We start from the raw sequence: 13,218 nt of genomic DNA, 5'->3' as shown, positions 1-13,218 counted from the left end.
ACAGAAACCCTGGGGCGGGGGCGGGACCTGAGCCGGGGCGGGTCCTGACCCGGGAGGCGCCTGAGTCAGGGCGGGGCCTGAGCCGGGGCGGGGCCTGAGCCCGGGCGGGGCGGGGCCTGAGTCCGGGGCGGGGCCTGAGCCGGGAGGTGCCTGAGCCGGGGCGGGGCCTGAATCGGGGCGGGGCCTGAATCGGGGCGGACTTGAGCAGGGCCTTGGCCTGAGCCGGGGCGGGGCCAGGCCGGGGCGCGGCGGGCGGCGGCGCGCAGTCTGCACCATGGCGTATCCCGGACACCCCGGCGCGGGCGGCGGGTACTACCCGGGCGGGGTAAGTGCGGCCTGCGGGGACAGGACCCTTGGGCTCCGGGGCGCCGAGCGGCCCTTGCTGTGACGCCGCCCGCCCGGCGTGTCCCTGCTCCTGACTTCCTTGTCCCCTGCACCGCCGGCCCTGTTCCTCCGGGTCGCCCGCGGGTCGGGGCCGGGACGCCACTCGGGACGGCTGTGTGGTGCGATGGGGAGGTCACGCTGGCCAGGGCGGGCGGCCGGTGCCTGGCTCTCCTCGAAAGCCCGTGGCGGTGAATAACATGCGGCGCAATGCTGACGCGCGTGTTTCCCGTTTGACAGTACGGAGGGGCGCCCGGAGGCCCGGCCTTTCCCGCGCAGACGCAGGACCCGCTGTACGGCTACTTCTCTGCGGTGGCCGGCCAGGTCAGCGTTGCCTTCCTTCGGATACCGTGTTGTGTTCGCTTTGCATTCTGTCCGTCGAGAAGACCACACTTTACCCTGAAATGAGTCCGGGTTTTTTGTGTGCAAAAAGAAAGTTGTTTATTTTCTGTTTTGTTTCTTGCATATATTAGATCAAAGTAGGACGAGGTATTACTACCTGTACTTCAGTTCAGTTCAATCCAAATGTGATTAAATAAGAAAGGAAGGGATGAGGCGTATAAATATATTTTGCAGATCTGCGAGAGGAAAGATGTCTTTAGAATTAAATTACTAGACTCCAAGGTGGTGTCAAGAGAAGAAATCAAGAGCTGGGAAACCTGTTTGTACAATTTAAAGACGTGTATTAGTGTTCGTACAACAGGGTTCGAAGGACATTTTTTCCTATTGAATCAGGAAATAGGTATGTATATAAAGACTTACCAACTTCTAAGTACCTACAATCAGCATCAGGAAGTTAATATTTCGAAACTTACTTTCCCTCCTGAGCTGTTACTGGACTAGCTCTCCCGTGTCCTTATTAGGAGTTATGACCTGATGACCCAGCCACAGAATTCAGGTTAGCTTCAAAGACCACGTCCCTGCATTCTTGAGTTGTGTGATAGCTGTTGGACTGCCTTGAGGGAGGACACTTGCCTAAACCACAAGGTCACTGTGTACAGTAAATAACACTGTAGGCACAGTCCAGACATGTTAAGAAGGCATGTTTATCCTTATGAATTTAACAGTCTTGTTTTGACTGAAAACTAAAAATTGCAAAACCATAATATAAATAAGTACTGTAGAATGTTACAGAGCAAGAACCTTAGACCACCTATTAAAGTAACACTCTAGGAAACAAAGCTTTAAGAATTCGAATGGAAAATTGGGTCTAAAACTGGAAGACTTTCCTATGAAGTATCTGCTTCATCTGTTACTGATCTGTGTCTTTGAAACCACAAGACATGGCACACCTTAAGACTACTGCCCTTAGGTGGCCAGAGCCCCCACTGGGTAAGTGACCCTACCTGCTTAGCTTTCAGTGTGCTTGCCCTGAGTTCTCATGTTCAACCTCTCTGAAATTATTGATCCTGTTCCTCATTGTACTTATTCACTGGAGGATTTAGATATTTTATTTTAAATCTCTAAAAGTGACAAATATCTGTAGGTCTGCCTTAATTCAGCCAATGAGCTGGTACTGACAGAGCACCTAACCTGTATCTTCCAAATATTACGCTCTGGGAATGAAAAAAAAAAAAATCAAATAAAAAATTATCAAGGAGTCTTTCTGTTTGAACTGAGTTATTTACTGATGTCTGCCATGTATCCTGTTCAGTCTTTCTCCTTCAAAAAAAATTTTTTAATCACCTTCATACATAGTATTTTAAAAATACTTAGTTTTAGCAGTTTCCTAGTTCAGACTGAGGGATGTTGTCAAAATAGATTTCAAATTAGTCTATTAAAGTAGCTTTGGAGTTAGGATGAGGAAAGTAATGCCCGCTTGTGGAAGAATTACTTTAAGAAAAAAAATCTCATGCATGGTACTCTTCCTTCATTAATGTTATATTGAAGGTAAACAAAGAACTTTAACAGACAGTACAAATCACTGTTGTGACTTCTTTTCCTGTTTTGTTTTTTTCCAAAAGGATGGGCAAATAGATGCTGATGAATTACAAAGATGTCTGACACAGTCCGGCATTGCTGGGGGGTACAAACGTAAGTCATGAGTCCCAGGTTTCCCTGAAAGTGTGCTTCACATTTTAGCTGAGCTGCTAGTCTCCAAGGAAACTGAACTTTTCTGATTCAAGTTTAGAATTAAAAAGCTAAATTAGGCTATTACTTCACTTATTTACAAAATGAGAATGAATCTAGTTTTAATACGAAGAAAAATTGTAATGATAATTGTTTTTTAAATAAGTTGGGGTTCCACCCCATTTTCCTCAGACATCACATTATGTGTGGCAAAATGGATACCTAGGAAATATCTGTTGGAAGAAATATTTGAGGAAGGAGTTAATAATCTTACAGTGCATAGTAGAAACAGCCACGTGAAAAGCTGCAATGTGGATGAAATCTTGGCAAATAATCAGGGGTAAGAACGATGAAAAAGTAGCAAGTAGATGCCTACAGTTTCCAAGTCCAATTTCACAGCGCCATGAAGAGTATGATGAATATAAACCCACCTCTTGGCCATTCTAGAGTCATTTTAAGCTATGTTTTTATGTAACTAATTTTTAAAAAAATTTTATTACTACATGTTTTCAGGGCATAATGAGTCCATTCACTATATGCAATTGGTGCGTGAACCTAACATACCTTGATTCTTTTTTTCTTTTCCTCCTTTCCCCTCCATCCCTCTTTTTTTGTTTGTTTGTTTTGTTTCTTCTTTTGGTTAAGCATCAGATTCACTTATTTATCTTATAAGTACTTATAAAGTTAATTATCACACATTCAGATTAAAAGCAGACAAACAGGCTAAAACACATATAGAACACATAAGACAGTTACCCTAAATCAAAGTTTGTGTGCATTGGATTGCAATAACATCTTTGCCTCTTTTTTTAACTGTCTTTTGTATTATACTGTATTTATATATTGAGTTTTCTAATGTATGAGAAACTGTGTGATATTTAAGCTTGTCTTTCAGATTAATTTTCACTTAACATTATGGTTTCAAGGTCTATCCATTTTCCTACAAATGACTCAAGTTTATTTTTTATGGCAGAGTAGTTTTCCACTGTGTATAAATAATATCTTCCTTATCCATTCATCTGTGCATGGACATACAGGCAGCTTCCAGGACTTTGCTATTGTGAGTTGTGTTGCTACAAACATGAGCATGCCTGAAGCACTGTGCCATGGGGACTTTAACTCTTTGGGGAAGATTCCTAGAAGGGGCAACAGCTAGATCCCCAAGAATTTCTAGTGTTAGTGTTTTGAGGACTCTCCATACTACTTAACATGATAGTTATGCCATTTACATATGCCATTTTCATTACAGTTCATCTGCTAAGTTAGGGAATTTCTTAGATATAGGTTCCAGGTATTTGGAACTAAGCAGGCCCCTGAATTGGTTTGCATGTTTGGTCTTTTTTACAGAGCACAAGTTAATGGGAGAAAGGAAGCCTTCTAGGCCAGGTGTCATGAATGACAGGGGCTGACATTTACTGATGACTGTTCGCCCTGCACGTCCTCTGTCCTCAGCGGGTAGCGCTTAGGCCTGAGGTGTTCAGGAGTGACCAGTCCCATATTCTGTGTATTCTGGGTCCCTGAGAGTACTGCACGTGCCGCTGGCCGTATGAACAGTACTGCAGGTCGATGAACATCCCTCGACCTGCCAGATCCTCTCTCCTCCCTGAGCTTCAGACAACATGTTCAGATACTCTGAGATTCCACTCTCTGAACTCCTCGAGCTGGTTGTTCTGTCCTCCACAGTTCCTCATTGGCTGGGTTCTCTGCCTTGTAATTAATGCTCACTCCCACTGCCTCCTTTGCAGCAAGCGACAGACAGGAAAATGTTGCAGAAATGCCGTAATGCAGCCAGGAGCTTCCCATCAGCCCCCACACACTTCATACCTCGTTTTCAAATCATCTTGACCATGACAAATTTCTAGGGTAGATAAGCGGCTCAGCGCAAATGTGTTATCTACCAACTTTACCAGTTAGTATTTGAGACATAATATCTAACTGAAGTCCCCAATTTGGTTAGCTGTGAATTAAAACGCTCAAACTTAGAATTCACAGCTGAGGCTATGCAGCAGCGTTTTTCTTTGACATGGCATATTTGAACGACTTACATTTCTTTTGTTATCATGCGCTGTTTTATATGCCTGGAGTATCCTATTACTATTTCCTGGTTGGGAGAATACAAAAGAAGAACTTTGAATTTCTGTCATTTAATCTGGCCCTAAACAAAAGAGTCACTTTCTGGGCCAGGGATATAGCTCTGTAGCACAAGCGCCTGCCTGGCAAGTGCAAGGTCCTGAGTTGAATTCCTAGTACAAAAAGAAGAAGAGGGAGAGGGAGAGGAAGAGGGAGAGGGAGAAGAGGGAGAGGGAGAGGGAGAAGGAGAAGAAGAAGAAGGAGAAGAAGAAGAACAAGAAGAAGGACTTTGTAGATTAGGGGAAACTGTGGTAGGTGGTAGGAGTTTAAGTGTTAATTGTTTACCTCAAGCAATTGAGCCTGTGACGGAGGGATGTCTGATAGCAGGGTTTACCAAGAAATAAGATGGTGTCACACATAGACCGTTGGAGGTACAGCAGCATTTTTAAATCTACTAAAGACAGTCAGTTGCATAGTGTTAGCAATCCTCTTAAAGATTTTTATTGGGAAAAACCATGTTTAGTGATGGCCTTAGATCAATTTTTGAAATACAAAAGCTTTGTGATTGTATTGATCTATGTAGTACCTCTGGTGGCTGTCACAAACCCACCTGCTTTTGGCATGTCAGAGTTCTGTAATAGAAAATTATACAGTCAACGGTCTTTTAAATCCAGTTTTGAAACAACAACAAAAAAAGCTCAGACGGGAAGTGGGTGGGTCGTGGGACACAGCCCTCTTCTGAGCCTGAGCTGTGTAAAAGGGAGTGGTTGCAGCAACAGGCAGCGCTGGTGAGCTCAGTAGCTCTGCACAGCCGTGACTCAGCTCCTGTCTTTCTCCCTAAGGTTTGGCTCTTCCTTTGTGGTACTATTGAAAGTAACCACTGGAGGGAGGGCTTCCCTGCCAGACCTATGTGTTTGTTTTTTCTTTCTGGTAGAAGAAAACATGTTTGAAGCATTCTAGGAATAAGAACAGAAAAGAAAATAAAGGTAAAAAATCGTAGCATTTTAAAATTATTTCCAAAAGAATGAGCATGAATAAAAGTTAATTCTGGGTGGAAAATACAATTAACAAAATCGACAAAGGATTTTTTTTTTTCACTTGAACTGATTAAACTCAGTGTTGTAGTTTAGTTCATTTTTCTTATCTCCAGAATTCCTGTTACCCAGACCCCTGTATAGAATGTGTTTATGGGGTGGCTGTTGAGTAGATGTACTTGGCAACTTTTAGCCTATAACCCTATCAAGATTTGAAGTACTGATACATTTCTTTCAAGTGTCATAAAAAAGTAAGATCTTATTTTAAAAATCCTACTTCTCCCTGTCCTCTCCTGTGAGGGGTATGCATATGGTGTATAGCTTCCTGCCACGCCTCGAGAATCAGGTCTTCTGCACACATTCACTTACTCAACCTACACATTTCTAGTGAACACCTACTGTGTGCTGGATGTTCTACCTCCCACAGTGTCTGTGGGACACAGTAATACGTATAGTATAGAAGCTGTGAAGTCACATAGGACAGGCAGGAAGACAGGAGGTAGGCAAGTTTTCCTGGTGAAATTATTGTCTACACTCATGAAAAGTGAAAGTAGCAGAAATGAGGCCAGCCAAGCAGCCAGTGGGTAGGGTAGGGATGTGTTATGTAGCACAAACATCTATGCACAAAAACACCTATGAAGGTAGCAGCTGGGGCTTGGGTTAAGCTGTCTGGGGATGGAGGTATTTTCTAAATCTTAGTGATGGACTGTAGGCCAAATTGTGGGGCCCAGCCTGAGTTTTTCGTTCAGGAGGGCTGGGGCAAGATCTAAGAATTTTCATCTCCCACAAGTTTCCATGTGGTGCTGGTTGAACCAATATGCTTAGTGGGAATATGTATCTCACGTAGGGATCTTGTTAAAATTCAGAGTGTGATTTTATGGGTGTGGGTTAAGGGCCAAGATTCTGCACTTCTCACACGCTCCCGGGGTGTACTGATAGTGTTGGTCCAGTTACTCTATGCTTGGCTGCTCTTTGCAGTCATCCGAGAAGCTTTGAGCAACACACAGATCCTGATTCAGCCATCCTGTGGTGCAGCCCAGGTATCAGGAGCCTTTCAGGTTTCCAGGTGATTTCTGGTACACACTGCAGTTAGGAACACACTGTTCTGAAGTGTGCAGACTTCCTACCTCTGCACAATTGAAAAGTCAGAATCAGCCACCTCTTTGCCAGACATGTGGAGGAGTGTGGTCACCTCTTACCTCAGAGAACCATTGGTGTGAGTCATGTGGAGCTTGAAGGGCTGCGGGAGAAATTGCTGCCAGTCTTTTTGCTTCAGGGAAAGGCCACGCCAAGTATAGTAATCACATAATGTGTAAAACCTATAGTTTGTCCTGTTTGGAGACAGCATAACAATAGCAGTGCAGTTCCATTCTAATCTCAGGTTAGACAAAAAAGCTCAAAGGAGCTGTAAAAAAATGTTAATTCTGTGTGCATCGTAAACTTGCAGAATTTCCCCACCTGACACTTTTCTGACTCCTAGACCTTTAGCTTCTTTGTGCCTTTAAAAGTAGTGTGTATTTCAGAGTAACCGAGTTACTGTAATGTAATGTGAGATGCAAGGAGATCTCTGTCTTTAGTTTCCAAATACTTAGATGCATTTGCAGCAGGCCACACCCATCAGCTTGGGAGGAATTAATATGTCCTCAGAATGCCCCGGACCATAGGTGAACTAAGCGGCCTTCAGGACTGTGGCCCTCACCATGCTGGGTGCCAGGTCTTCCTCTGCAAGTGTGTTTTTCTGATACACACTGCAGTTAGGAACACAGTGGTCTAAAGTGTGTGGACTTCCTAAACAAACTTACTGCACATAAAATGAGATGGTAGATCACTTGCGGTAAGAGGTTGCTGTATAGTGCCTGACAGTAAAGGGAAAAGACAAAAGCAATAATTAGACAAAATTTAACAAAACCAGCTATTTCTTGTCTCTCAAGAGCAGGAGCAGGGCTCAGCACATAGCTGGCTGGCACACACCTGCCTGGCAAGTGCAAGGTCCTGAGTTCAATTCTCAGTCACAAAAAATGAAGAAAGAGGAGCAATACAACCCACCTTCGCACACAACTGGTGGATGGACTGCATTATGGTTTTTCATGGTGAATTGAACTCACTATATATTAGGTGTATTATAATATGAAAGACAAGAAAGTATCAACAAGACTATTATATGTAATACTTTTAAAAATATTCCTCTTAAATTCAAATATAAGTTCTAGACTCACACAAACTGAGTAGCAGATTACAACAAAGTAAATAATCACATTCCTAATTCACTGGAATGTATCCAATGTAAAGTGAATTTTAAAAATTTATATGTATGTACTTCTCTTAACAGCTTTTAACCTGGAGACTTGTCGGCTTATGGTTTCAATGCTGGATGTATCCTTTATCTTGGTTGGATCTAGAGCATTTTTTCTTAACAATAAATTTCCTTCCTAAAGAAATTCATCTCATAATTAATATCCAGTAAAAACAAAGTGACAGCCACTAAAATGATTAGTGAAGTAATTAGATTTTAGGATGCAATTTAATGTGAAAATAGGACAGAAAGGTAGTAATTAGAGGGTTAATGGTTCCAGAATTGAAGGAAGTAGCCAGCATGGTGGCTCATGTTTGTAATCCTAGCACTCTGGGAGGCTGAGGCAGGAAGATCACAAGTTCCAGCAAGTTAGCAACTTAGTGAGGCCTTGTGTCAAAACTATGGCGTTAGGAGTTGGCTCAGTGCTAAGGCAATAAAAACAGAAAAAACAAGGAATCATCAAAATAGAACAAGTGTAGTGAAAGGAGCACCAGGATCGGTTTTCCACTGTGTGATTTGCACTCCTGAGGGTTGGAGTCCACCTCGCAATCCTCCAACTCAGTTTCCTTGGTGCTGAAGGGAAAGCCTTCCATCCGGAGGCATTTTCCAGAAGTCTAGAAGGGCTTGCCCAGCACAGAAGAGCCACAGATGACCCCAGCCAGAGGGAAAACTGTGGAGCCTGGGGCAGTAAGGGGTGCAACCCAGTCCCAGAAACAACCACTTATTGTTTGTGGCTTTTTTTGGTAGCTCACAATTCATCATTTGTTTCTAATCAGACCACGTAGGTTTGCCTTTCCCCACAGCATGAATAGGTACACGCAGCTGTTCTACCAGTTTCTTCCTATGATATCTTTTTGTTTACCATTAACCATTTCATCATACCAAGGTACAGTAATTCTTTTTACCCATTTAGCAGAAAGAACAGTAAAGTCCTCTTAGCCCAATCTCAACTTCAGACTTTAGAAAATGTTGCCCATTTGTTGTAACATGACAATGTTCCTTGACCCCATCTCAGAGAGATATGTCTGGCACGATGGGGTTCACCGAGTTTAAGGAGCTCTGGGCTGTGCTGAACGGCTGGAGGCAGCACTTCATGAGCTTCGACAGCGACCGCAGTGGCACCGTGGACCCCCAGGAGCTGCACAAGGCGCTGACCGCAATGGGTGCGTGGGGCCAGCGGCTGCAGTGCCCCAGCAGCGGGATTCCCCATACATCAGCGCTCCCTGCACAGGGTTTCTGTTTGCTTAGACACTGTGTCCACTGCCAATTAAGAGGAGTCAACAGTCTTAAAAAATTTGTGCTTGCTTTTTTTTAATAATAGTTTTAAGCCTTTAAACTTTTTCTTTTTTCCTCTCTCTTTTTTTTTTTTGTGGGATGATTTTACTATCTTTCAGGGTTTAGGCTAAATCCTCAAACTGTGAACTCGGTCGCAAAACGATACAGCACCAATGGGAAGATCACCTTCGATGACTATATCGCCTGCTGTGTGAGGCTGCGGGCATTCACAGGTGCGGTCTGCCAGGGCGCTGGTGTGGCATCCATTCACTTCGTTTGTCAGTAGATGCTTCATATAGTGCACTTTTAGCACTGCCATTAAGCATAGCTAACGTAGTAACTTTTCTTGTCAGAATTTTTTTTTTAAATTAATGAGCAATCTTAACTAGCCAGGCACTGAGGCACACGTCTGTAACCTCTGCCACTCAGAAGGCTGAACAGGAAGGCCACAGGTTTGAGGCCAGCCTGGCTACTTAACAAGGTCCTATCTTACAAAGGCCTGGGCATGTATGTAAGTGGTAGAATACCCTTGGGTCCAGTCCCTGGTACTGAGAAAAACAATTAGAAAAGTAAATTGTGCTCAGATGTTCCACCATATAACCAGTCATTTAGTGCTTTGCTTGTCTTGTCCTTTTTGGCAGTGATAGAGGTTCAAACCAGGTCCTCAGAGCATCCTGCATGTGAGGCTGGTGCTCTGCTACCGCTGTGTTAACCAAGCCTTAATTTGTGCCATTTGGGCAAAATGTGATTGAGTTCTCTATAGAATGTGAACTAGCTGAAGAGTAAATTATGAATGCTTCTCAAGTGAATGTTTTTCAGTAGAGTAGGGCTTAAACAGCTAGAATATTTAATCATAGGCTGTGAATGGTCTTGGAAGTCATACAACTTCCACTGACTTTGGGGTAAGATATTTTCTCCCTGCTCCATAATGAAAAAAAGCAATTGGCCAACTTCTGCCTATTATAACACTTAACATAGTAAGTTTTCTAATATTCATACATTTGGCTTCTTTTGGTCTTTTATGTGACTGCTGGTACAGTTTTAACATTATTGCAGTTTGAACCTAATATCAGTAATTAACTTGTGGTTTTAGGAAATATACATATACATATATATATATACATATATATATATATATTTATTTTCTTTTTTCTGTGTTGTTTTTCAGATAGCTTTCGAAGACGGGATTCTGGACAGCATGGTGTTGTGAATTTCTCATATGATGACGTAAGTCTCAGTAAATTAAGAGCTTAGTAGATGGGTACCATAAGCACAACAACGGGCCTCCCTTTTGAAGTCAGCTTTTAAGAACTTCTTAAAGATGTCAGCAAAGTTAGGAACTAAGTGATCAGAAGAAGCTTCCATGCAAAATATATTAATTTCATTTATGATTAGTCTTCTCCATTTGTTAGACTACTGTTAGATTTGTTAAACTACAAGGGTTCAAGTCCCAGCCCATGGCACTTACAAGCTGGGTAAGCAGATTCCTTAATTGCTCTGAGACTATGACTATAGTCATAGGAACTCTCATAATAATACCTCTTTCATCTTAAGTTGTGAGGTTTCATCAGAAGTGTCCACCTTACCCCTTGCAGATACTGTGTCTGCCCAAGTCATTGAGAAGTAGCTTTCGCAGCTCAAAACTGGACAACATGTCCATGTCCTTCATTGACAACATGAAGCAGTATTAATTTTAAAAGCACAACTTAAAAAAAGTTATTTACTAGATAACCACTTTAAATAAGGTAGGATAAGGCGTGGTAGCCAGTGAGAAAATAACCTAGTGCATCTTTGATGTCTCTGATGGATGTGCCTAACCAAGGAGGGACACACTTAGTTGTTTCTCCATTTTTTGTTAGGCGTCCTTTGAGAAGAAATCACTTTAAGAATTGAGATCACTGTGATCACTGAGTGTTCTAAAATGTTTCTCCATTATAAAACACAGAGATGTATATATTTTTTGGCTTGAGGCCACTGCAGTTTTCAAAGGCTCAGTGTGTGTAAACACAGTGTGCTTCCTTCTACTGATGGTTGTTTCTTTAGTGCATTTAACTTCTCACCAAGTCCTGTCACTGTTCCAAAGATGAAGAGGCAGACTGGGGAGTGGAAAAGCATGGGATTTTGCCTCAGACCAGTCCACCGAAGAGATTTATAAATGCCCTGGTCTTCGGCTTTTTCTGTAACATAGGGATAAGCAGCTTGGCTGTGTGGAAGAGCTACAAGGATTAGCAGCACACAGAGCCTTGCTAGTTTCAGAGTAAAAAACAAAATTAACAGAACAGAGCCTACTGCTGTGCATTTAGTGGGGAATCCTGCGTTATATAGCCAGTGCTGATGCTCAGGACTCATGTTGCTGAACTGTCAAAGGTTCAGCTGTTCTGTTTCTATTCCCTTTAATAAAGCAGATTTCAAAGGAGTAAAGTACTTAAAGGTGCTCCATTAAAATGTAATAAAACTAAAACTACAGTGTGGAAATCCCCACATGATTCAGGTATATAAGCTTCAGTTTTTGTATTTGTGGGAATTCTTTGACTATGACTGTTTTTACAGTGTTGACTGTTATTAGCTGGGCTTTGAATAGGTCTTTATCCATTGAAGCAATACATCTTTCCTGTAAGATGAAAGAAACCAGTTGGATTTTATATTAGACTGCTTCCCTAAATCTTTTAGGCATATATTAGAAAGTTGTGGGGGGGGGTTAAACCTGCAATTCCAACTTAGAAAACTAACGTGTAAGCTACATAACCATGTACTACAATGTACTGAATGTTTTGAGCTCTGTAATGTAACACTGTCTTTTTTTTTCTCTTTCAGTTCATTCAGTGTGTCATGACTGTTTAAGTCAAAAGGAAGCCGTGTGAACATAACATTCCAGCTGGCATTCATGTTTACTTATTCTTTGCCTTTAGTAACCTGTGTAAACTTATGTGGAGGCTTTCCACAACAGCTGTTGTAAGGTTTATCGCTTCACACAATTGAAGCTTTTAGCTTTGATAATGAATTCTTTGGAACTTTGATAATATAAGTCAAGTCTGCTGTACCAATTAGAACTTCACTAACTCATTATCAATCATGCCTTATTTTCCTGCTAAGCCTCTTTTATATGAGTATGAAGAATGTTTAAGGTGCATTATGTGCTTTTCGTTATGATATGAAAAAGTTTTAATTAAACTACAGTTATGTATCTTTCCTCCCCTAGGGGAATATGGTTGAAAATGTGTGGAGCATTCTTGTGTAAATGATGTAGAGCCTCATGGATACAGAAAATAAACAAACATGGTCATCTATGTCAGGTTTCATCTTACTAGAAATTTAGCACAGGTTTTATTTAAATTTACACATCTTTTGATGACCTTTTCAATAAACAAGGAACATTGATTATTTGTTGCCTACTTAGAGTGGCAAATACTGTCACCAAGTTCTTTGTCATCACCCATTCAAACCTTTATACTTAAAAATCTTGTATAACCTTAGCTACAGAAAAATTTGATAGAAAAAGACTAACAGAATATATTAAAATATTAGCAGTGGTTGCTTTTGACTATACAATTCCAAGTGACTTCAGTTTCACACACAGGTAGCATTTTCCGAATTTTCTACATGGATGCTTCCATTTTAAAATCAGAAGATAACTAATGTATTTAAAGTACTAATACATGCATTTTGATATGTGATGTATTCATACTTTTAATAATACATAGCAAAAAGACTGGAATAGTTGTCCCAAAATATTCATCTGGCAACCACTGGGAGAGCAATGGGTTAATTTCTTTTTTTTTCCTGCCATTTTTCTAAATACTCTCTAAGAAGCCAGTATTATATATAAGTCATAAAAAAATTATTTCAGTAAGTCTAGATTCTAATGCTGTCTATTCCTCTCACTTTGTGGCTTGCCCATTTTTGATAACCTCAAGAGTTTGTTTCCCTGTCTTTGACAAGAAACTAGTACTTACCTCTTGGGGTACCTTGAGATTTAAAAAGCGTGTGGTATGAGCATCAACAGGGTCATTTCTTTTCTTTTTTGCAGAACTGGGGATTGAACTCAGGCCCTTGCACTTGCCAGGGAAGCGCTTATTCTACTGAGCCATCTCCCCA

General features: G+C 41.6%; 1 protein-coding gene across 1 annotated transcript; it reads left to right on the top strand.

Moving 5' to 3' along the window:
• Positions 1-233: 233 nt before the first annotated feature.
• Positions 234-12,410, top strand: Sri (sorcin). Its single transcript, XM_004647762.2, has 8 exons — positions 234-325; positions 622-705; positions 2,346-2,415; positions 7,885-7,928; positions 8,864-9,011; positions 9,243-9,356; positions 10,292-10,350; positions 11,938-12,410. Exons 1-8 carry the CDS (start codon positions 275-277, stop codon positions 11,962-11,964), a joined length of 597 nt encoding a protein of 198 aa, XP_004647819.1. The 5' UTR covers positions 234-274; the 3' UTR covers positions 11,965-12,410.
• The last annotated feature ends 808 nt before the right edge of the window (positions 12,411-13,218 follow it).

The sequence above is a fragment of the Octodon degus genome, unplaced genomic scaffold (assembly GCF_000260255.1).
Source record: "Octodon degus isolate 3935 unplaced genomic scaffold, OctDeg1.0 scaffold00323, whole genome shotgun sequence".
Lineage (NCBI taxonomy): Eukaryota > Metazoa > Chordata > Mammalia > Rodentia > Octodontidae > Octodon > Octodon degus.
This window is presented reverse-complemented; position numbering and strand designations above follow the sequence as displayed.

Bases quoted from the DNA above. Each gene is read 5' to 3' on its own strand.
- Sri (XM_004647762.2), top strand. From the start codon at position 275: ATGGCGTATCCCGGACACCCCGGCGCGGGCGGCGGGTACTACCCGGGC. The intron at 326-621 runs GTAAGTGCGGCC...CCCGTTTGACAG, and splicing joins GCGGGTACTACCCGGGCGGG to TACGGAGGGGCGCCCGGAGG. The intron at 2,416-7,884 runs GTAAGTCATGAG...TTCTCTTAACAG, and splicing joins CATTGCTGGGGGGTACAAAC to CTTTTAACCTGGAGACTTGT.